Source organism: Mesoplodon bidens, assembly GCF_964165515.1.
Source record: "Mesoplodon bidens genome assembly, chromosome: 2".
Lineage (NCBI taxonomy): Eukaryota > Metazoa > Chordata > Mammalia > Artiodactyla > Ziphiidae > Mesoplodon > Mesoplodon bidens.
In genome coordinates, this window is record NC_138177.1 from 79,464,664 (window position 1) to 79,490,522 (window position 25,859).

Below are 25,859 nucleotides of genomic sequence, written 5' to 3' on the forward strand. Positions count from 1 at the left end.
GCACTTGGGCACCGGGGAGCTCCCCAGCCTAATCCTCTTCCCTCGGAGCCTCCCTCCTGCCACACAGAGCCCAAGCCCCACCCCTACATCCCGCCCAGGGCCCTACCTCTACACTCGGAAAGCCCCTCTGAGAGCCCCTCCAACCACGCTGGGCCTAAATCCCATCCATACGCCCTCACCCAGGGCCTTACCTCCAAACTTCGGAACTCCACATTCCGAGGGCCCTCCTTTGGAGGTGCTACCTCTCCCCTTTCACGGGCAGGTCCTAAGCAGGGCTCCACCCCATGCTTGAATGTCACCCTGACTAGGCCCTGCCCCATGCTCAAAAGTCACCCCCACCACTGCCTAAGTTCCATCCCTGCCTAAACTCTGCCCCCCATAGCCAAGGCTTTTTTTTTTTCTTTTTCTTTTTCCTCTTTTAGATTGGGATTCTGTTTTACCTTGTTGTTGATTCATTTATATTTTTATTTTTTCTAATAAATCTTTTATTTTTCTTATTTTATTTTATTTTTTTTACTTTGTTATTGTTCTGCTCCTTTTGGCTTGTTCCCCCCTCTTTTTTTTGTTTTGTTCTGTTTTTATTTTTATTTTTTTGCGGTACACGGGCCTCTCACTGTTGTGGCCTCTCCTGTTGCAGAGCACAGGCTCCGGACGCACAGGCTCAGCGGCCATGGCTCACAGGCCCAGCTGCTCCGTGGCATGTGGGATCTTCCCAGACCGGAGCACGAACCCGTGTCCCCTGCATCAGCAGGCGGACTCTCAACCACTGCGCCACCAGGGACGCCCCCCCCGTCATTTTTTTTTCTTTCTTTCTTTTTTCTGTTGTGGTTTTGTTTTACCTTGTTGCAGTTGTTTCAATTATATTTTTATTTTTCCTAATACATTTTTTATCTTTCTAATTTTATTTTGTTTTTTATTCATTGTTATTGTACTGTTCCTTCTTTTCTCTCTTTTTTTTTTTTTTAACCATGCCACGATTTGCGGGATCTTGGTTCTCAGGCCGGAGGTTGGGCCTGAGCTCCTGTGGTGGGAGCTCTGAATCCAAACCACTGGACTAACAAGGATCCTCAGACCTCAGGGAATATTAATCAGAGTGAGGCCTCCCAAAGATTCTCATCTTGGCACCAAGACCCAGCTCTATCCAACTGCCTGCAAACTCCAGTGCTGGACGCCTCAGGCCAAACAACCAGTGAGACTGGAATACAGCCCCACCCATAAAAAATAAATATGACAAAGATATGTTGCAGACAAAGTAGCAAGGTAAAAACCTACAAGACCAAATAAATGAAGATGAAATAGGCAACCTACCTGAAAAAGAATTCAGAGCAATGATAGTAAAGATGATCCAAAATCTCAGAAACAGAATGGAGAAAATACAAGAAACATTTAACAAGGATCTAGAAGAACTAAAGAGCAAACAGTGATGGACAATACAATAACTGAAATTAAAAATACTCTAGAAGGAATCAATAGCAGAATAACTGAGGCAGAAGAACGGATAAGTGAGCTGGAAGATAAAATGGTGGAAGGAGCAGAATGGTGCAGGGAGCAGAAAAAAGAATGAAAAGAACAGAGGACAGTCTCAGAGACCTCTGGGGCAACATTAAACACACCAACATTTGAATTAGAGGGGTCCCAGAAGAAGAAGAGAAAAAGAAAGTGTCTGAGAAAATATTTGAATAGATTATGGTCAAAAACTTCTGTAACATGGGAAAGGAAATAGTCAGTCAAGTCCAGGAAGTGTAGAGAGTCCCATACAGGATGAACCCAAAGAGAAACATGCTGACACACATATTAATCAAACTATTAAAAACTAAATACAAAGAAAAAATATTGAAAGCAACATGCGAAAATCCACAAATAACATACAAAGGAATCCCCATAAGATTAACAGATGATCTTTCAGCAGAAACTTTGCAAGCCAGAAAGGAGTGGCAGGACATATTTAAAGTGATGAAAGAGAAAAACTGACAACCAAGATTAGTCTACCTGTCAAGGATCTCATTCAGATTTGATGGAGAAATCAAAAGCTTTACAGACAAGCAAAAGCTAATGGAATTCAGCACCACCAAACCAGCTTTACAACAAAATGCTAAAGGAACTTCTCTAAGTGGGAAACACTAGAGAAGAAAAAGACCCACAAAAACAAACCTAAATCAATTAAGAAACTGGTAATAGGAACATACATGTTGATAATAACCTTGAATGTAAATGGATTAAATGCTCCAACCAAAAGACACAGACTGGCTGAATAGATACAAAAACAAGACCCTTATATATGCTATCTACAAGAAACCCACTTCAGATCTAGGGACACGTATAGACTGAAAGTGAGGGGATGGAAAAAGATATTCCATGCCAATGGAAATCAAAAGAAGGCTGGAGTAGCAATACTCATACAAGATAAAATAGTTTTAAAATAAAGACTGTTACAAGAGATAAGGAAGGACACTACATCATGATCAAGGGATCAATCCAAGAAGAAAACGTAACAACTATAAATATTTATGCACCCAACATAGGAGTACCTCAATACATAACGCAAATATTAACAGCCATAAAAGGGGAAATCAACAGTAACACAATAGTAGTGGGGGACTTTAACACCCCACTTACACCAATAGGCAGATCATCTAGAGAGAAAATAAATAAGGAAACACAAGTTTTAAAAGACACAATAGACCAAAGAGACCTAATTGATATTTTTAGGACATTCCACCTGAAAGTGGAAAAATACACTTTCTTCTGAGGTGCACATGGAATGCTCTCCAGAACAGATCACAAATCAAGCCTTGGAAAATTTAAGAAATTGAAATCATATCAAGCATGTTTTCCAACCACAATGCTATGAGATTAGAAAGCAATTACAGGAAAAAGAACAGTAAAACACAAATACATGGAGGCTAAACAGTGCGCTGCTAAATAACCAAGAGATCAATGAAGAAATCAAAGAAGAAATCAAAGAAGAAATCAAAAAATACCTACAAACAAATGACGACAAAAACACAATGATCCAAAACCTATGGGACACAGCTTAAGCAGTTATAAGAGGGAAGTTCATAGCAATTCAAGCTCACCTCAAGAAACAAGAAAAATCTCAAATAAACAATCTAACCGCACAACTAAAGCAACTAGAAAAAGAACAAAGAAAACCCAAAATTAGTAGAAGGAAAGAAATCATAAGATCAGAGCAAAAATAAATGAAATAGAAACAAAGAAAACAATAGCAAAGATCAATAAAACTAAAAACTGGTTCTTTGAGAAGATAAACAAAATTGATAAACCTTTACCCAGACTTATCAATAAAAAAAGGGAGAGGACTCAAATCAATAAAATTAGAAATGAAAAAGGAGAGATTACAACTGACACCACAGAAATACAAAAGATTATAAGAGACTACTACAAGCAACTCTATGCCAATAAAACGGACAACCTGGAAGAAATGGACAAATTCCTGGAAAAGTACAACTTTCCAAGATTGAACCAGGAAGAATTAGAAAACATAAACAGACCAATCACAGGTTATGAAATTGAAACTGTAATTAAAAATCTTCCAACAAACAAAATTCTAGAACCAGATGGCTTCACAGGAGAATTCTGTCAAACACTTAGAGAAGAGTTAACACCTATCCTTCTCAAACTCTTCTGAAAAATTGTGGAGGGAGGAACACTCCAAAATCTCCCAAATCATTCTACAAGGGCCTCCATCACTCTGATACCAAAACCAAACAAACATATCACAAAAAACGAAAATTAGAGACCAATATCACTGATGAACATAGACGCAAAAATCCTCAACAAAATACTGGCAAACAGAATCCAACAACACATTAAAAGAATTATACACCATGATCAAGTGGGATTTATTGCAGGGATCCAAGGATTCTTCAATATATGCAAAACAACCAATGTGATACACCATATTAACAAATTAAGGAATAAAAACCATATGATTATCTCAATAAATGCAGAAAAAGCTTTTGGCAAAATTCAACACCCATCTATGATAAAAACTCCAGAAAGTGGGCATAGAGGGAACCTATCTCAACGTAATAAAAGCCATATATGACAAACCCACAGCAAACATCATTCTCAGTGGTGAAAAACTGAAAGCATTTCCTCTAAGATCAGAGACAAGGATGTCCACTCTTGCCACTATTATTCAACATAGAATTGGAAGTCCTAGCCACAGCAATCAGAGAAGAAAAAGAAATAAAAGGCATACAAATTGGAAAAGAAGTAAAACTGTGACTGTTTGCCGATGACATGATACTATACATAGAAAATCCTAAAGATGTCACCAGAAAACTACTAGAGCTAATCAATGAATTTGGTAAGGTTGCGGGATACAAAATTAATGCACAGAAATCTCTTACACTCCTATACACTAACAACAAAAGATCAGAGAGAGAAATTGAGGAAACAATCCGATTTACCATCATAACAACAACAACAAAAAATACCTAGGAATAAACCTACCTCAGGAGGCAAAAGACCTGTACTCAGAAAACTATAAAACACTGATGAAAGAAATCAAAGATAACATAAACAGATGGAGAGGTATACCATGCTTCTGAATTGGAAGAATCAATATTGTGAAAATGACTATACTACCCAAAGCAATCTACAGATTCAATGCAATCCTTATAAAATTAACAGTGGCATTTTTCACAGAACTAGAACAAAAAATTCCACAATTTTATATGGAAATACAAAAGACCCCAAATAGGGCTTCCCTGGTGGCGCAGTGGTTGAGAATCCGCCTTCCAATGCAGGGGACGTGGGTTCGTGCCCCGGTCTGGGAAGATCCCACATGCCGCGGAGCGGCTGGGCCCGTGAGCCATGGCCGCTGAGCCTGCACGTCCGGAGCCTGTGCTCCGCAATGGGAGAGGCCACAACAGTGAGAGGCCTGCGTACCGCAAAAAAAAACAAAAACAAACAAACAAAAAGACCCCAAATAGCCAAAGCAATCTTGAGAAAGAAAAACGGAACTGGAGGAATCGGGCTCCCCATCTTCAGACTATACTACAAAGCTACAGTAATCAAGATAGTATGGTACTGGCACAAAAACAGAAATATAGATCAATAGAACAGAATAGAAAGCCCAGAGATAAACCCATGCACATAGGGTCACCTTGTCTTTGATAAAGGAGACAAGAATATACAATGGAGAAAACACAGCCTCTTCAATAAGTGGTGCTTGGAAAACTGGACAGCTACATGTAAAAGAATGAAATTAGAACACACCCTAACTCCAGATACAAAAATAAACTCAAAATGTATTAAAGACCTAAATGTAATGCCAGACACTATAAAACGCTTAGAGGAAAACATAGGGAGAACACTCTATGATATAAATCACAGCAAGATCCTTTTTGACCCACCTCCTAGAATAAGGGAAATAAAAACAAAAATAAACAAATGGGACCTAATGAAACTTAAAAGCTTTTGCACAGCAAAGGAAACCATAAACAAGATGAAAAGACAACCCTCAGAATGCGAGAAAGTATTTGCAAATGAAGCAACTGACAAAGGATTAATCTCCAAAATATACAATCAGCTCCTGCAGCTCAATATCATAAAAACAAACAACCCAATCCAAAAATGGGCAGAAGACCTAAATAGATATTTCTCCAAAGAAGACATACAGATAGCTAACAAATACATGAAAATATGCTCAATATTACTAATCATTAGAGAAATACAAATCAAAACCAAAATGAGGTATCACCTCACACTGGTCAGAATGGCCATCAGCAAAAAATCTATTAACAATAAATGCTGGAGAGGGTGTGGAGAAAAGGGAACCCTCTTGCACTGTTGCTGGGAATGTAAATTGATAGAGCCACTATTGAGAACAGTATGTAGGTTCCTTAAAAAACTACAAATAGAACTACCATATGACCCAGCAATCCCACTATTGGGCATATACCCTGAGAAAACCGTAATTCAAAAAGAGCCATGTACCACAATGTTCATTGCAGCACTATTTACAATAGCCAGGACATGGAACCAACCTAAGTGCCCATTAACAGATGAATGGATAAAGAAGATGTGGCACATATATATATTGGAATATTACTCAGCCATAAAGAGGAATGAAATTGAGTTATTTGTGCTGAGGTGCATGGACCTAGAATCTGTCATACTGAGTGAAGTATGTCAGAAAGAGAAAAACAAATATCATATGCTAACGCATATATATGCGATTTTAAAAAGCGGTACAGATGAACCTAGGGGCAGGGCAGGAATAAAGACACAGACTTAGAGAAGGGACTTGAGGACACGGAGGGGGAAGGGGAAGCTGGGATGAAGTGAGAGAGCAGCACTGACGTATATACACTACCAAATGTAAAATGGATGGCTAGTGGGAAGCTGCTGCATAGCACAGGGAGATCAGCTCAGTGCTTTGTGATGACCTAGAGGGGTGGGATAGGGAGGGTGGGAGAGAAGCTGAAGAGGGAGGGGATATGGGGATATATGTATACATATAGCTGACTCACTTTGTTGTACAGCAGAAACGAACACAATATTGTAAAGCATTTATACGCCAATAAAGATGTAAAAAAAAAAAAAAGAAAAGAAAGTGCCTACCACATGTCAGGAACTCTGCTAAGGACAAACAAAGATGACTAACAGAGTACCTGAGCTCACAGTCCAGGAATTACTGGAAGGAAAAAGTGATGGGTCATAAGAGTAAGGGAGGCAAGTCAGTACAAATGAAAAGCTGAGATCTCACTGTAGGGAAAAGAGGAAAAATGATTAATGCTTTGGAAAGAGAAATAAAAGTAGATTTCTGGGCAATGTGAAGCTGAGAGTTGTTCAATCTTGTCAGGTTCTAAAGGCGTCTCCAGATCCAGCTTTCAAAGAAAACTGGGACAATGACAATGGAACAGCTAAAAATAGGTCATAATTATAGCAAAGAAAGCCACAGCCAGCATAAACCTGGCCACTGTTATTGTTGAAGTTGTGGAATTGCTGCTTTCAGTTACTCTTGTCATTAGCGGCTTCCTGATACGATCTTCTGTGGTGAGGATAGCTTTTCGAGCTCCATCCCACTTTCCAGGGCCCTGTAGCCGATACTGGATTGAAGTACAGGGTCCCCAAAATAACTGTAATGCCAATTTGGGGTCAGTGAAGGCCAGGGACAGCAGATTGGGCCTGACGCCCACCAGATCAGCAAGCTCATCCATGGTATCTATATAGTCTCCCTGAATGGTATGGCGTTGGCTGTCCACATACCTGAAGCAGAGGAGATAGAAGCCATGCCTATTAACAATTCAGTCAATCCATCAATTAATCAATGCTTTCTATCTGCTCTTGGCTCAATATTGGGCTAGGAGCTGTAGAAAATAGAGAAGAAAGACACTGTCTCTATCCTTAAGGGCCTTATAGTCCACTGGACTAGATAAGATAGATACACATGAAACAGAGAAGAATATAAGACTTTTGGTAAAGCATGTGGTATTAGACTCCTAAATAGAAATGTAGAAGAGGGTAGTTAAAATCGAGCTATGATAAGTTCTTGAAGGATGTGGAAGAAATAGATAAGCTGAGAACAAAGAGGAAAGTATTACAAGTCAATATATGTAATGTAGATTATATTTTGTAGGAGTTTGGCAGTGAAAGGAAGGAGGAAAATAGGAAAGCACCTAGAAAGTGTATCAGGGTTAAATAAAAAATGTCTTTCTCCTCCGTGCAGAAGGGAGAGTTATGCTGGTATAATCAATTGAAGAAAACCACATCTTTGGGCATGGGATGATTGTGCCTCTGACTTTTCCACAAAAATTTAGGAACTTCATCAACAGACTTTGTTCAAATAAAGATCACCAAGTGAATAAACACAAGTTCTGAAATTCAGATGGCTAAATGTGTCCACCCAAGCACTAAAATATTGGCTGATGGTACCACCTTCCCAGATCCTATAGATTACTCATACCAAGAGCCACTGTGACCTAAGTACACTGTCACATGACAGCCAGCAAAGTGGCCTCTGCAGATTTGTAATCTACCTACAGATTTGTAATTTAACCATATCTACCTCTCATGAATTCATCACTGCCTTTCCTTTCTCTGGCAGCTCTAACAGCCCTTCAAGTAATCCTTGCCAAAATAATATACCTGTTTTCCTCTCCATGTGCTTTTTCCTACTTGACTTTTCTTTTAGGCCCTAAACATAGAATGTTCTTAAGCTTTTCTTTCCTTTCCCATCCATATTCAAACCACTTGGTGGTATTTCTCTATTATATTGTCACAAACTATTATTTCCTTTTCCTCCAAAATATAATCTAAATCCTTAAACAGACACGAGGACAATAAATACAGTACAACATTGCTCTTATTAAGAAAGAAGTGGGAAAAAGTAACCACCTATCTTCCTAGGAGAATTCTTACCTTTTGGCCATATCCTCTCGAACCTTAGCTATTTCTTTTATCATTTCATTTTGTGAGGGCAATGTCTTTATCCCTAAAGAGAAAAATCGAAATTTTAAGTGTAAAATTAAAATTACCTCAGTATGAACACTAATCCTATTAACAATTACCATGTTATGGAAAATCCAAAGGAATACAGGCTAGTTGTCTGTACCAAGGAGGTTACACCTTCACTTGATCACCTTAGCCTACCACCACCAGAATATAATCATATTAACCTCAGTAGCTTACTCTTTTCTACTTTGTCTTTGGAAGATATTTCTCCTGATCTGCTTTCCAACCAATACCTGCCTCCTCCCTAACATAGTCTTTCAATTGGGAAATGAAATATGGACATGAGGAAATGATAAATGGCCTTAAAAGTATACGGAAAATGAGGTGCAAAGTAAAAGGGTGGGGGGAATATGGGAAACACATCTGTACTTGTACTCTTATTAACAAAGAGGCTTTATACCACAGGGAGAAGGAAGTAAAAGTAAACTCTCAGTCCTGTTGTATGCCTACAGTTCCATGGAAGATAAGCCTTACCTTCTAAATTTTTTTATTTACTGAGAGTGAGGGTAAGGTCAAGGGCAACTCATAATATCCAATCTTAAGAGATAAATTTAAGCACCAATGAACAGTTCCAGTGGCAGGAATTTAACACCAAGGACATGGCTAGACAAAGGTAGAATAGTATTTAAGTCGACATAGACAACTCTCAATTTATATGATTAGCTTTATGCCCAGAATTACAGGCACTATGCCATGCAGAAAACTTTAGCCACACCCAACTCTAAAGTGTTACTCCACAATATTCTGGAACGTGTAATTTTAGAATGGGAATATATCTTACCTAATACAATCCTTCTCTCTACAAATACTCTCAAGGGGTTATCTCATTCCTCCTTAAATATCTCTGGTGATGGGGATCTCATCACCTGAGGAGATGATTTAATTGTTTGGCTGCTCTACTTGCTGAAACATTATTCTTTTCATTGACCCCAGAACCTGGCTCCATGCAACTGGCACCAGTGGACTTAGCTCTGCCTTCTGGGGCCAAGGAGTTTAGTATTAACAAATGACAGTGTTTGAACCATTTGATAACAACTGTCATAACTTCTTTAAGTCTTTTCATTATCAGCCTTAAAGCCTTAACAGTTCCCCATATAACAGATTTCACGTTCTCTGCCCCACTGGTTGCCTTTTTCTGGGCACACTCTAGTAACTATCCTGGTGTGTCCCTCTTAAAACATGAGACTCAAATTCAACACTCAAGAAATAGCCTTTTGTGTTTTGCCATGTGTTCTTTTCATTTTAGCCTTGGGAATTATTACGTATGTTCATAACTCAATGAGGAATCACTGAAATGCTTCATTTGAAGTTAATCACAGGTCTTAAGATGCTCATGAAACACAGTTTGAGAGTTGATTTCCCAATTATTTCTCATAGAACCACCGTAATTTTTACTTCTCTTAAGTAGAAACATTATGGAGAAGGAGGTCATTTCTTGCCTGTGACGCAGCCAATTAATCCAAAAAACAAAACAAAACCAAAACCCAATCAAACAAAAAATCACTATAAATTAGATAGGTAAATAGATAGGAATATATAAAGATGTGTACTGTATCTGGTGGTGCAGTTCTTAATTCATTGATACTGTTGTTGCAGTGTTTCCTCGTTCAGGCACATGTCATTTTTACCATATGTATCTCCCTCCTTCCTATCTTGCTCCTCCTCTTATATTACCAGTTTACATCAATGGACATAGCCCCTGAGCAGATTCTTTTTCTCGCTTTCATCTCCAACATATATTCCATCCAAATCTTTTCAAATTCACCAATGAAATTTCATTCAAATTTGTCTCCTTGTATTCCTTTACCTTAGTTTAAAGCCCTCATTACGCCTTTCTTGGACCTTTGTCACAGGCTCGCAACTGACCTATTTCCCATTTCATTTCCCCCTAACACATCTTTTGAATTACAAATCTGATTTGACTCTCCCTCTCCCAGTTAATCCTTCAATTGTTTTCTGTTGCCTACATTGAATGTGAACTTCTTGCATGGCAACTAAGGATTTTTCTTGGTTTTGCTTCTATAAATATCTCCAGCTTCATTTTCTTTAATTCCTATAATACTTTATGTTCCAGAATTCTGAACTCCTTATAGTTCTCAGGACTTGGTTTATTTTGTCATTTTCTCTAACTTTGTATAAATATTACTAATTTTTCTCTTCTCTGTTATGGTCAAGATGGCCTTGTCCTTTTAGTAAACTCTTATTTTTTACAGTGTATTTGCAGTTGTAGGGAGAATTGGGTACTTATTCCTTTCTGCTCCCATAGCCAGCTCCTCTACATTGTTATCTGACCCTTGTTTAGGATATAGTAAATATCTGCTGAGTGAATGAACACATTAAATGTCTGTTTACTTGTCTGTCTTCCTTGCTTGACTCTGAGTTCCGTAGAGATAGGAATTTTCTGTTTGGTCATATTTGCATCTCCAGCACCTAGCAGAGGGTCTGGCATATACTAAGAAGCCAGTAAATGTTAGCTGAAGAATGTTGTTGAAAAACAGTGTGGAGGGCTTCCCTGGTGGCGCAGTGGTTGAGAGTCCGCCTGCTGATGCAGGGGACACAGGTTCGTGCCCCGGTCCGGGAAGATCCCACACGCCAGTGGAGCGGCTGGGCCCGTGAGCCATGGCCGCTGAGCCTGCGCGTCCGGAGCCTGTGCTCCGCAATGGGAGAGGCAACGACAGTGAGAGGTCCGCGTACCGCAAAAAAAACAAAACAGTGTGGAACTGAAGTTCAGAGATTTCCTAAGCGTTCCAAGACAAGGTTCAAATGGGGTAAGCCTGAATTATAACTCTGTGGAACTAAGTCTTTCAGTCGGCTCTCAGGCCTAAGGCAGATTGTATTTATGTAGTCCTGACTAGTCCCTGCACGTTTAATGTAAAGATAATGTTACAAGAGAAGGAGGTGTGGCTGCCATTCTGCTCTTTCAGTCCAGTCCAGCCTTTTACCATGACTGGAAATTGAGAAAGTAGTTCATAAGCTGAGATCCTCAGATAAGAACTTTCTACTATCGAGTTTAAAAAACCTCCAAAACTAAACTTGCAGTCATTGAATAGAGCTGTATTAGCTACCTCCCATGTGCTAGGCACTGGTCTAGACTTGGAAAACAAAGGCAAATAAACATGATTCTTTTATTTAAAGAGCTTTCAATATACTACAAAGAAAGGGAGGAAATAAACAGGCTTTTTCCACACAAATAATGAGTAAAGGGGAGGCATACCAGGCAGAGAGAACAACAGAAGCAAAGGCATAAGGTACAAGAGTACCTGTTGTGTTTGCTGCATAGTGGGTAAGTCATTCAGTGCATCTAGAAGATTGTAGGATGGATGGTAAAGACTAGTGAAAGGTGGGCCTGAGAAAGCAGCCTGTATCCAATTTGTGGAGGAACGTGAATGCCATGCTATGACATAATGCTTCCTTGTGATCCAGAGAATTGGTATCATTTCATACGGTTTGCAAGGGAAGAAAGTTACTAAATGAAAGGGGAACACTTGCAAGGACTCTTGAGAGGGCTATGAATGAGACAAAAGAAAACTAGATTTCTGTCAAGGCAAGCAAGTGGGTTCAGTGTTCTAGAAAAGGGTGGAATATTTTCTTGACAAGAGAACAGTAATCCTAGAGGACAAAGGAAGAAGGGAAATGTGGCTTGGTGGGTAAAGGACAGGCCAGGGAAGAGGACAGGCTGAGTTGGGCAGGTGTGAAAGAATGGGAGAAACTAGCTGATTCTAAAGTCTTAAAATTGGCACAGTGAAAGCAGAATTCAGAGATGAGAAAGCAAGGACTTGGTAAGCAGAGAGTAGAACAAAAAACTCAGGGTTCCTTTTGGAAACTTGATAAATTTATAAGGATTATCTGATGATTCCTTCCTTCCAAGTGTTAGAAGAAAGTTGGAGGGATTAGCACTAAGATTTGCTAGCAGAGGAAACTGGGCTTTTTGTGCATTTCCCCTAAGATCCCCTAATCCCATAGCCATAATGCAGAATCTTCCAAATACTCATTTTCCCTAATCCTCTCAGTGGTTCACTTGGTCCTGGAAAAGAGTCTCAATTGTTCAAAGTGTACAAGGTGCTGTGGCCTATTTTAATGCAACTTTTTCCTCTTACTTAATTGACCCAATTAAAAGATCCACTTTATTTGACTGGAATTAAGCCAACTTAATGGGTTACTTGCATTGGATTGCTGGTCCAGTGCTCAAGGAGTACTTGATCTACTGGATAGAATTAAAAGGAATTAAGAAATGAAAAGAACTTTGGGACTTCCCTGGCAGTCCAGTGGTTAAGACTCCATGCCTCCACTGCAGGGGGCGTGGGTTCGACCCCTGGTTGGGGAACTATGATTCCCACATGCACCACTGCACAGCCAAAAAATTAAAAAAAAAAAAAAAAAAAAGAAATGAAAGAACTTTGGGGAAATTTGGAAAAGTTTTTTATCTATCAACTCTAACATCATTGCTATTTTTTCCTCTGCTGCCATGAGGATCTTCAATAGGTAAAAAGAATCTGTAATTTCAATAAGAACTCTTTAAAAACATATTTATTTATTTACCTGGCTATGCCAGGTCTCAGATGTGGCATGCAGGATCCTCTTTGCAGCGTGCTGGATCTTTAGTTGAGGCATGTGGGATCTAGTTCACTGGCCAGGGATCAAACCCAGGCCCCCTGCATTGGGGATGTGGAGTCTTAGCCACTGGACCACCAGGGAAGTCCCTCAACAAGAACTTTGAATAGTTTTAATTAAACATTAGTAATGGTACAAAGAACTTCTTTGTTAGAAGGAACCTTAAAAGTCATTTGATTTCTCCCTATTCTGAGGCTTGAGTCTACTCCATACTGGCCTGGCCAAAGTTTATTTTTAATGTTAAGCTAATATTGTGCAAAGCCTCAAAATTTCACTCCTTGGTTCTGGTTCAACCCTTTGAAGTGATACTAAGCAAATATATAAAACCTTCTGCCATGGGGCATCTCTTCAGGTATCTGAAGGGAACTTCCATATCTCCCCTAAATCTTATCCTCTCCAGGCCAAACCTTTCCAGCTCCTTTAGTTGTACTTCAAATGGCACATTTTCAAACCCCTTAACCACTCTTGTCTCTCTCCTTTTAATGTACTCCAGATTCATTTTTAAAATGTCTGTGGGTGTGGTCTCACCAGTTCAGGGAAGAACAGCTGTAAATTCCAACACATTATAGTTTTTTAATGATGCCAGATATAGTTAAGTCTTTTGGAAGCCACATCATTCTGCTGATTCATATTGAGCCTACTATCCCCAGCCCCAAAGTTTTTTCTCATGTTTTCCTAGCCAAAACGTTCTGAAAGGGGGAACATAAAGGGGGGAAAGTTAGACTTTGAGTGGCTGAATCTTCTTCATTCTGGACTAGTCTTTAACCAGCTCTTAATTTTTGTCTGAAATGAAATCACAGTACTTCTATATGTGAATTTCTCTAACTATAATGAAAGAAGATTAAATTCTTTTGCTTCACAAATATGTACCAGTTGTCTAAAATCTAGATGAGTGGATTTTAATCTGAAGTGCACATTGGAATCACCTGGGAAACATTTTCTCAGCACTCTTATGTCAGTCCCACACCAGACTTATTAAATAAACACCATCAGGAAAAGCATGTCTGTTTTGGGGAAACTTCCTAGGAGATTCTGCTATATGTCTGTGGTTATAAATTACTACTTTATATTCCCTCAAAAATTAATTTTTGAGCACTAATTTTGTGCCAGGCACTGTTACAATCATACATACTGTCTCAGCTATTTATAAGCAAGAACATAAACATAATTAAACAAACCACTAAGTAATTAGGTAGTCATCTTGCATGGTCACTTACCTTTAAATACTTGAGTGACCCAGCGTCCTTGGAGCTCTGAAATGGGCATAATGGCACCCAAGGGCTGGATCAAGCCTATGATTGCAAGAGTTGGCTTTTCTAGGTTAGGAGGGAAGACCTTTTTATACAGAGATATCTTGTTTTTGACTACTTTGACAGAATCTTCAAGAAAAGGAAAGGCAAAGCTATAGCCTGTAGCAAAGATAACAGCATCAATGTCATCCTCCCTGGAGCCATCGTCAAATATGGCCGCTGTCTCTGTGAATTCCTTCACATTTGTTTTCACCTTCACCAAGCCAGAAATTATACAGTTTGGCAGATCATCATTTATGGTTGGTTGCTGACTCAGAGCTCTGTGAAAGATGATAAAGAAGGAAAAACGAGAGAGATCATGAGAGAGAGAGAGATCATTGCCATGTAAATAAAATTCTACTTTGATTGAGGTGTTTAATCAATATGCCAATAGTCTCCCTTTATTCATGAAATTTGGGAAAGGTCTGATGTATATCAGCTTGATAAAGATAAGGATCTCAGAGTAAAAGTTGGACCCTGGGGCTTCCCTGGTGGCGCAGTGGTTGAGAGTCTGCCTGCAGATGCAGGGGACACGGGTTCGTGCCCCGGTCGAGGAAGATCCCACGTGCCCGGGCTAGGCCCGTGAACAATGGCTGCTGAGCCTGCACGTCCGAAGCCTGTGCTCCGCAACGGGAGAGGCCACAACAGTGAGAGGCCCGCATACCGCAAAAAAAAAAAAAAAAAAAAGTTGAACCCTGGATGGCATTGAAAGAGAAGCTATTGGAGAAGTGAGGGAAGGATTGTTTTATTTGCAGAGTACATGCATGTTTTCTCAAGGACTAATAATTTTCTCAGTGGTATGATAAGGCTACAGTCTAGTAACTTCTACCCATATGTCAAGAAATCTGCAGAACTGGACTATCAGCATTCTGTTGAGTCTCTTTTCCACTTCAAAGGCCCAAGAGCTAGGTTTGGACCATCATTTTCCAAAAGGTATAATAAATTGCATGTGTATAGTGACTTACAGTTATTAACTGTTTTTACATACATTAACGTATTTGAGTCTCACACAAACCCAACGAAGGAAGCAGGACAGTTATCATTATCCAGGTTTTATAGATGAGGAAACTGAGGCCTAAAGAAGTTAAGTGGCTTGCCCAAGGTCACACAGCCTAGGATTTTAGGATTTATATCAAAATGTTTATTCATGAACTCCCTTGAGATACTCTAGGCATGGTAAGTAGTGTTTCCTCTAAATAACATAGGATAAGGTGCAGAATCTTAGACCTTTCTAAAACAGTGTGAATCCTTGGATCCTGTGTTAACAGGCTCTGAGAATCCTCAGCCCATCATGTTCAGACAGAGCTGGCCTCTTCTTAGGAACAAGATATGTTTAAACAGTATTACTGGTTTGCTGCATTTAGTAATTCTTTGACACAAACCTTTAGGTACAGATTCTGTTCTCATTGCAACCTCATCATTTCATCTTTCTCTCCAAACTTACTCCTTTCCACTAACAGTACCACCATCCGCATTGTTGCCCAAGCCACAAAACTGTAAGTCTTACATCTGGTCACCAAGGCCATGCTTTCTCCTCTTAATACCCCCAGAATAGTTTTACTTGTGCTGTTTCACCTGGGCCATTATAGCTGTCTCTAGGGCCTCCTGCTCCATCCCCTTTCAATCTATCTTCTACATCATTTTTGGAGTGATTGTTCCAAAATGTATTTATTATTATGTCACTCACCTGCTTAAAATCTTTCAGTGGCTCTTGGCTGTCTTCATTCTAAACATTTTATTTAGCAGAGCATACAAACATTTTCATATATCCGCCCAGTGAACCAGGAGATATACTCAGTCATTCTTCCATCTTTGCCTGTAGTCCAGCCAAACCAAACTATGTGCAGGTCTCAGAGCATAATGTATTTTTTGCTATTCCAAGACCTTTATTTATAATTAGAATGCTACTTCCTTACCCTATTTGTTTGACTCTCTTCTATTATTCCATATAACCTCAATATATTTTGTGATCACCAAAGTTATGGATGCTACAGTTTCCATAATTGGGTGAAATAAATGCCTGAAAGGTTGTTGGCAGACACAGTCTCAAAATATCACCCCACTGATTAATTTTAAAGGAAAAAATATCTTTACAGTAAAGAAACCTAGTAGATACCACCTAGTCCAAGTGATCAAATTTTACATCATTAATATGCAATAAACTGCTATCATACAGCTCCTGATGTGATCCACCAAGAAGGCACAACATAACATATGAGTATTCACACCAAAATTGTTTAACCTAAATAGAGGAAGAACAACTATGAAAGTCCAAATTTAGAGACTTTCTGCAAAATAAATGGCTTCAATTCTTTAAAAAAATATCCATGTCAAAAAAAGAGAGAATTATTTCAGATTGAGAGATTAAAGAAATATGACAACTAAATGCAATGGTGTAATACATGACACGATCTTGGATTTAAAAATAAAAAAGCTACAGGTAATTCCCTGGCAGTCCAATGGTTAGGACTCTGCACATAAGCCACATGGCATGGCTAATAATTTTAAAAAGCTACAATATTATTGAAACAATTTCGGAAATTTGAATGTGCAATATATTAGGTAATGTTATTTTTATCAATGTTAAATTTACTAAGTGTGATAATTATGTTTATGTAGAAGAATGCCCTTTTTCTTAGGCAATATATGCTAAAGAATGTAGGGTAAAATGTCTTACTGACTGCAGCTTACTCTCGAATGGTTCAGAAAAAAAAATGTATGAATACATGTATGTATATATGGATGCCATATATGTATGGATCTATCTATCTCCAGAGAGAGGGAGAGAGAGAAAGCAAATATAGTAAACTGTGAATAATAAGTGAATCTAAGTGAAGGGTATATGGGTGCTTATTGTACTTACTATTTTATAGCAAGTAAACCTAAACATTGGACTCCCTGTTGGCGCAGTGGTTAAGAATCCACCTGCCAATACAGGGGACACAGGTTCGAGTTCAGGTCCGGGAAGATCCCATATGCTGTGGAGAAACTAAACACATGAGCCACACCTGCTGAGCCTGCATGCCACCACTACTGGAGCCTGAGCGCCTAGAGCCCATGCTCCGCAACAAGAGAAGCCACCGTGATAAGCCCAAGTACCATAACAAAGAGTAACACCTGTTCACCTCAGGTATAGAAAGCCCACGTGCAGCAACAAAGACCCAACACAGCCAAAAATAAATAAATAAATTTATGAAAAATAAAATAAAAGTCAGAAGGGAAAACAGCATTTAAAATCAGCCTTTGGAAATGCTATCACAGTCTACCTTGTAGGCTGTGTGAGGACTCCTATCCTTCATACTCTCATAGGACTCCATGCATTTCTTTATCATATTCTATTGTCTCTTTTCTTGTTAGAGTATTAAAGGAAATATCCATTTCTCAAGTCTGTCATTTATTACTTGTGTGATCTTGGGCAAATTAGGTTCTCTAAGTGTCAATTTTTATATTTGCAAAATGGAGATCAAAATAGTACCAACCTATAGGGCTGCTGTGAGGATTAAATGAGATAATGCGTGTAACTCATTTAGCACTGTGCTTGTCTTATATTAAGTCCTCAAAAAGGTAGGGTGCTATCATTACTATTAGTATTACTACTAGGTCTTTAGTCTCAGTATTCTTATGCCAGTATAACGCTTGGCTCATAACAGATGCTCAGTTTGTTGGATGAATGAATGAATGATGCCCTGCCCTCTATTACCATTTTGTTATTGCTATTGGGCATCATGTAAAAAGAACTGGTACCTTGGGGCTTCCCTGGTGGCGCAGTGGTTGAGAGTCCGCCTGCCGATGCAGGGGACACGGGTTCGTGCCCCGGTCTGGGAAGATCCCACATGCCGCGGAGCGGCTCGGCCCGTGAGCCATGGCTGCTGAGCCTGCGTGTCCGGAGCCTGTGCTTCGCAACGGGAGAGGCCACAACAATGAGAGGCCCACATACCGCAAAAAAAAAAAAAAAAAAAGAACTGGTACCTCAGGGAATAATAAAAATGGTTAATGCCAAGGAGAATTACAGCCTGAAAATTACAGGCCAGTAGATCTTGGACTTCTGTGGGGGAAAGGTAGAAATCTAATCTCAGATTCTGTGGACTTGCTTAATGTAAACATAGAGGTAACCCTACTATTAGCCTATGTGAACAGTCCTTATTCTTTGCCTTGGCTGTTACTGCCCACCTCCCCGCCTGGGAACATACCTGTGTTTAGGCTTCAGGCCAAACATTTCATGATCAAACCTTTGGTTCATCTTTTTTTCCAAAAATATATTTGCTAATGATTGACCACAAATCTTCTTCATAAAATATTGAAATCGAGAAGTCAACAACACATCAAAAGGATATCCATAGTCTCCGACACGATTGAAAATCCAAGCTCCTCTTCTGGTGCTGAGGAAAACCTGAGGCATGGGGAAAAAAAATGTTTGTTTTTGCCATTCTCTGACTCATTTCTCTGAAGGAATGGGAACCCAGTTTCTTCAAGATGAAGTTTAAACTCATTAGTCTGGCTTTTTATTCCTTGGCAATATATATATTTTTAAATTTCCTGCCATTTTCTTCTCAAACACTAAGCTTACGATTAAATTGGTGTAGTCACTGAACAAGACTATGTCTTGCTCTGAACTACCAGTGCATTTCTGTTTAATGTCATTATGCCTCCTTATCCCCTTCATTCTCCAAAGCCTATTCATTTTTAAGATCCAGATCAAGTCTCCCTCCTCCATGAAGACACTACGGACCGTTCTGGCTAATAATTTTCTCTCCATCTTCTGAACTTCTCTAGCACTTGTCACCTGTCCAACTCATTTAAAATCATGGAGCAGTAAAGCTGAAAGCAACTGGACATCATTAATCCAAAACCTTCAGTCTTTATTTTGCCTTTGACATTGTTTACATTATTACAAAAAACTTATTTATATTGACATTTAACATTATATATTCTTATTTTTTATCTTTCCAAATGTGTTTTCTCCAAGGTGGGAGGTAGAGCATATACATCCTTTAGTCCCCAACCTATCATCAGCATCACTTCCTTTTATTGAGAATTGTAACCTGTAAGTTGCTGTACTAGGTCCTTTATCTATATTTTTATTTAATCAGTACAACAACCTCTTGAGGTAGGTATTGTTATGTCCTTCTTATGGATGAGAAGCATGGAGAGGATGAATAACTTGCCTGAGGTCATATAGCACTAAGTGGTAGAGCTGAATTTCCGACCTAAGTCTGACTGACTCCAAAGCCTGTGCTTAAGTAATGTTTCATCGATTATTTAAGGGAAAAACTGAAGATTGCAAGTAGAACAACAGGGAGCTGGTCTGTCTTTCTGTGTTATCTGCTGGCTAAAGTCCACATTCAGATAAAAGTTTTGTATTCAACTACCTGGCAAAAGCATCACTTTCTCTATATTATAAAACTCTCTGGAGATAGTTTCCAGGGTTGTAAGCTATATAAGTACATTGTTTTATGGTGTTTTGTCTAACACTTCATGTTAAAAGGTGACCTGTCTACAGAGGGATAATCATGTACTTCATACATATATTCTCACCGATGGTGACCTTAACCGCTATCATAAATAAGCACTTTTATGTGTCACAATTGAAAGAGCCTGCGTGGTCTTAGAAATCAAATGGTTTTGTGTGCGGTCTATATAACTTTTTAAATATAGGTTATGAGTAAAGTAAATGCTCAGAGTTTCAGTTAAAAAGTTCTCTATGTACAAAATAGTGACAAAAATACATATGTCACAAAGCTTTCTCAGACACAACCACCATATCTCCACCAGCTCTTGCTGCCTTGTACTTTGGCAATTTACAATTCCTAACTGCTTGTAAGGCTCAGCTCCTCTATAACTAACCATTTAACAAGCCAATGGTATTAAAGAAAGCTCATGCCTTTGGTCCCCACCACATACCTTGTACATTCTTTTATCATAGCACCCATACCCTTTATTGTTTATATACCTATTTCCTAATAAATGCTTGTTGAATTAATTCATGGAGTAATATATGAAATCAGTTTTGTGGGGATAGATGGAGATAGACCTGGGAAGTGCTATTGAATGGAGTTTGTGGGTAAAGTTCATTTAACAAAGTTGTGGCCTCAAACTTCTTCTTTTTTTTTTTTTTTTTCAGTACACGGGCCTCTCACTGTTGTGGCCTCTCCCGTTGCGGAGCACAGGCTCCGGACGCGCAGGCTCGGCAGCCATGGCTCACAGGCCTAGCCGCTCCGCGGCATGTGGGATCTTCCCGGACTGGGGCACAAATCTGTGTCTCCTGCATCGGCAGGTGGACTCTCAACCACTGAGCCACCAGGGAAGCCCTAAACTTCTATTTTTTTAAATAATTTAAGAACAAATTGTGGAGAAGCACAGCTTAATTAAAGTTACTGAAGAACAACCAGGCATTTACCTATTGCCAACAAAATTATGATTCAATAAAGACACGAATAACAAAATATATTAATGATGTCTGTTTCTAGGAATTTATAATGAAGATACTTTTTTCCCAGTTCAAAAGCTATGATACAGGGCTTCCCTGGTGTCCCAGTGTTTAAGAATCCGCCTGCCAATGCAGGGGACACGGGTTCGAGCCCTGGTCCGGGAAGATCCCACATGCCACGGAGAAACTAAGCCCGTGGGCCACAACTACTGAGTCCACCTGCCACAGCTACTGAAGCCCACGTGGCTAGAGCCCGTGCTCCACAACAAGAGAAGACACTGAAATGAGAAGCCTGCACACTGCAACGAAGAGTAGCCCCCGCTCACTGCAACTAGAGAGAAAGCCCGAGCGCAGCAACAAAGACCCAATGCAGCCAAAATAAATAAATAAATAAATACTAAAATAAATAAATTTATTTTTTAAAAAAATCTATGATACAAAAAACAAAACAAGGAAACCAAAAAACGTCAAGGACATAGAAATTCCTTTAGAGTAAATGTTATTCTGTGTTACCTAATTGTATGCAAAGGCTGGGGAGAGCTGCTTGCATGTGCTACAATGTGGATGCTGTTCATACTGATATCCATGTTGTCTTTAGAAGGATTAGAATGCTTCTGTTTTCCATTTGGGGAGTGAAGAAGAGTGAAGAGGAAAATTCCCCAAACATCCTGTGAGTGAAAAGCTTTCAATAACTGAGTACACTTTCCTTCAGATAAGAGCATAGCACTTCTGCTGGCCAACAGGTAATCCACACTCTGAATGCTGCATTCTAACAAGCTCTCCCAGCAATCACTTGGTCTTCTTAAAAGCCAGAGGCACACTCTGAAGAGACAGCTGAGTGAGATTATGAGCACAGTTTGTGGTCATGACTAAATTCCTTAGTGTGAGGCCAAATGAATGATGGGAATCTAACTTGTAACCTTGGCTCCATCACATCGTCAATCAAAATGTTGCCAACTGAGGCAGTGAAACCAAGCCCTGCATTTGCCATTGGCACTGATGGGCAGTGTGCAGGTATCCGTACACTCTGTTGGGTCCACCTGCAGCTTCCTTGGTGAAGCAAAGTAAATAATTTACTAATTCAAACCTGCTTGGCTGTATGGCTAATTTCCACAGCCAGATCGCTTCCAGAATTCCCAATGCCAATTATAATGACTCTCTTTCCAGTTAAACTCTCTGGATTCTTATAATCTCGAGTATGGAAGTACTGTCCTTTGAACTTCTCAATTCCTGCAAGAGAAGGGAAAATTATTACTGGGTGATGGTTTATCTGATATCATTTGTTAAATCATTCATTTTTTTGCAGTGTGTAGAGTTTATGCATATATTCTCCATATGTTCTGCTTTTACTCAGGTGCACTGTTGCCTTTCTGAATATTTTGCCTGTTTTCTTTTCCCATAGCCTCAGAGTGGAACCTTGTGATTTCCTTATTATAAGTAGTCTGCTGAACTCAGGATCTGTTAGTATTTTAGACCTGTGGACTCACAAATCCAAACTGGTTCCAAAAACCTCCATTCTCTTTTGTCTTTTCATCCTCTTTATTTTTTTTAATTGAAGTGTAGTTGACTTATAATATTATATCAGTTTCTGATGTACAACATAGTAACTTGATATTTATATAGATTATGCAACATACAAAGTTATTACGATATTACAGTCTTTTGATTATATTCCTTGTGCAGTATATTACAACCCTGTGACTGATTTATTTTATAACTGGTAGCTTCTATCTCTTAATCCCCTTCACCTATTTTGCCCATCCCCCACCCCCTCTTTTCATCCTCTGTAAATACCTACTTCTATTCCAGTTGGAGTATATATGTTCTTATATACTCTAAACTATACACAGAGTGCTTTTTTCCTCTCAGAATGAAAAGCCAGGCCAAAGACTGTAATTAAACTCTTTCTTTAAGATTTATTTTCTTCCTCAGAAACTCAATATTTCTGTTTATTTCCTCGATTGCTAAAAAAACCCTCATTCGGGTTAAAGAAGATGTGGTAAATATATACAATGGAATATTACTCAGCCATAACAAAGAATGAAATAATGTCATTTGCAGCAACATGGATGGACCTAGAGATTGTCATACTGAGTGAAGTAAGTCAGAGAAAGACAAATATCATATGATATTGCTTATATGTGGAATCTAAAAAAAAATGGTACAAATGAACTTATTTAAAAAACAGAAATACACTCACAGATGTAGAAAACAAACTTATGGTTACCAGGGGGGAAATGTGTGCGGGAGGGATTAACTGGTAGACTGGGACTGACATATACACACTACTATATATAAAATAGGTAACAGATAAGTACCTACTGTATAGCACAGGGAACTCTTCTCAGTACTCTGTAATGACCTATATGAGAAGAGAATCTAAAAAAGAGTGGATATATTTATATGAATAACTGACTCACTTTGCTGTACAGCAGAAACTAACACAACATTATTAATCAACTATACTCCAATAAAAATTAAAAAAGAAAAAATCCCTCATTCAATCTAATACAGATCAACCTTTATCCTTAAAAAAATTAAATTATTGTGAAACTAAATATAGAGCCTTCTAATTTTCCTCTAGTCCCCCAAATTACTGTTACCTCTACCTCCTAAATAGCATTAATACAAGTTATCCCATCACCTTTTGGGAGAATATGCAGAATTAGGATAAGCCTTATTTCATCCCAAGATAGGAATCACTCAGACAACAATCCTCCCATTCTTTAGGGATCAGGTCACAGGCATACTTCAAGTGTCTTCCTTCCTTGTAGGCTACTTACCAGGGAAGCTTTCCAAGGGTAAGTGAGCATTGGTGTGATGGCCAGTGCAAACCATAACTCCATCAAAGACATTCACCTCCTTTTCCCCTTCAGATTCTGTGACCACCTCCCATTGGCCTGAAGTGGAGAAATCAGGCTGCTTCTTCACACTGCACACGGTGGTCTAAAAAGAAAAGGGATAGCCACAGGGGACTATAACCACAGTCAATATAGTGGACATTTTCCCTGACAGGACTCTCCTTGCAGAGGGTTACACAAACGGCTGATACCACATAACAGGCCTCATGCAGGGATATTTGATTTTCATACTCCACAAATCAGAACTTTTTTGTTTGGGGCTGTGGTCAGAGTGAGAAAACTTCCATGAGGCAAGCTAAATAAAACAGAGTTGGCAGACTAATGTTGCACTCTACTCTGCTTCTAGAAAAGTGCAAATTACTAGTTCTCTTGGACCATACCCTAAGGCAATGTGATACTTGAATAAAGTTTGGGCTTCTCTTGTGCTTCTGAGACACTCCATGCACTAAATGCCTATTCCTCCCCATACCCCCAGACATCCTGAGACCCTCTGATGCCTTCTTACCTCAAGTCCTGTTCTCACTGTTTGGCCTTAAACTTGTGACTGAGCTAGAGGGCTCCCTTTCCTAACAGAGTAGATAAACATCTCAGTGGCTCATATTTTACGTAAATGAACCTCTCTTTGACTCCCATAAATGCCCATTTTACAAGTAACTATAAAGAAAGAAGGTGTGAGATGGGATAGTCAGTGGCACAATTTTTAGCTTTAAGAAATAATAATAAATATGGGTTACTCTACCCAGGTTAAGGAAACATTAAGAATGTGTTCTATGTGCTTCTAGGGTTTATGACCATAATGTCTTGGTTGACTAATAGAGATACCCCTCTTGTATACCCGAGCCATCCTATACTATTTGTTGTTCTTCTCTATCATGTTCTTAATTTTACACAGGCTGGTGATTCTGCCTGGATCATCCTTTTATTCTTTCTCCATTTGGAGATACTCACCCTTCAACATTTAGCTTGGTATTATCTCCTTTAAGAAAACTTCCTTGGTGCCTGATGGGTTAAGCAACCCTCTTCTGAGCTGCAATGCATAGATTTCAGTGGCATTTATCACTAACTCTTCATTTTTAATAATTATGTTTACAATGAAATTTCTCTTCATTTCTCTATCTCTTTAACTAGACTGTGATATCACTAATTTTTTTTTTGTTTTTGTGTCTTCACTGCTTATTATGGTAACAAACCTGTTCAATAAGTGTTTAAAGAAGTGAAGAGAAGCACCACCAGGCTGTAAATGACTGACTTTGGAAGTCGTCACTGGATATTGCCATTTTAAATTTGTTTTTAAAGAGAACGGGTCGTGATTTAGTAGAATGATCAGAAGGTAGAAGATTTGGGCTTTTTGCCAGCTGTCAGAAGTATTGATTCTTTTATGGTCATGGTTTAGAATGATAGGAATATCACGGAAGACTCTACATCAGGAAGGAACCAATGAAGTGATCTAGTACAATCATCTTGTTTTACAAATAAACTTAAGACACATTGGCGTTGAGGAACTTACTTGTCTGAAATCACAAGTTGATTAGTGGTAGAGCAAAGACTAGAACTCAAGTTTTTGCTTCCCAATTCAGTGTTCCTCCCTCTACGCCAAAGTTAACTTATTTGCTTCCTCACTGGGTTGTTGTGATCACATAAATAATGCACTGGAAAGCACTTCAGAAAGTACAAAAGGGCTAAGCAGCCAGTTGTGGAAACAGAAGGTTTTAAAGTTCCCATACCTGTCAGTTCCCCTCATTGTTTTATTGTAATCAAATGATATAGAATGAAGGCAATGAAATGAAGGTGGCTTCCTGGATCTGAAGTCAAAATACATAGAAGAGGGACCTTTCCATGAATATTTTGAGACACAGAGAAGACACAGAGTGGAGTCTGGATAGGATAGATACATGAGCATATCAAACCAATCTAAGCACTGGTAAATAAGAACAGTTATTCATTTACTTGACAAACAACTCAGAACACAGAGATACCCACGAAATTCCCTACCTTAAATCGAATGTACTTTAGAAGGTCAAATTCATTGGCATACATCCTGAAATACTCCAGGACCTGGGAGTTGTGCATGAAATTAGGATAGTGATCTGGGATGGGATAGTCACTGAAGCACATCATCTCCTTAGAAGTGTTGATGATCACTGACTTGTAAATACTGGCCCTTCCTTCTTCAGGTTCTTCCTG

At 39.0% G+C, this 25,859-nt stretch overlaps 1 protein-coding gene across 2 annotated transcripts in view; it reads right to left on the minus strand.

The window, feature by feature from the left end:
• Positions 1-6,091: 6,091 nt before the first annotated feature.
• The window catches only part of LOC308608959 (flavin-containing monooxygenase 5-like), a 31,130-nt gene continuing 11,362 nt past the window's right edge, over positions 6,092-25,859 (minus strand). For both annotated transcript variants that reach the window (XM_081222354.1, XM_081222353.1), the window contains exons 3-9: positions 25,668-25,856; positions 23,598-23,760; positions 21,902-22,044; positions 18,578-18,777; positions 14,316-14,668; positions 8,395-8,467; positions 6,092-7,242 (exon numbers count right to left, since the gene is read on the minus strand). In XM_081222354.1, coding sequence (XP_081078480.1) covers positions 6,897-7,242; positions 8,395-8,467; positions 14,316-14,668; positions 18,578-18,777; positions 21,902-22,044; positions 23,598-23,760; positions 25,668-25,856 — 1,467 coding nt within the window. In that variant the 3' untranslated portion in view covers positions 6,092-6,896. The remainder of the gene's footprint in view (positions 7,243-8,394; positions 8,468-14,315; positions 14,669-18,577; positions 18,778-21,901; positions 22,045-23,597; positions 23,761-25,667; positions 25,857-25,859) is intronic.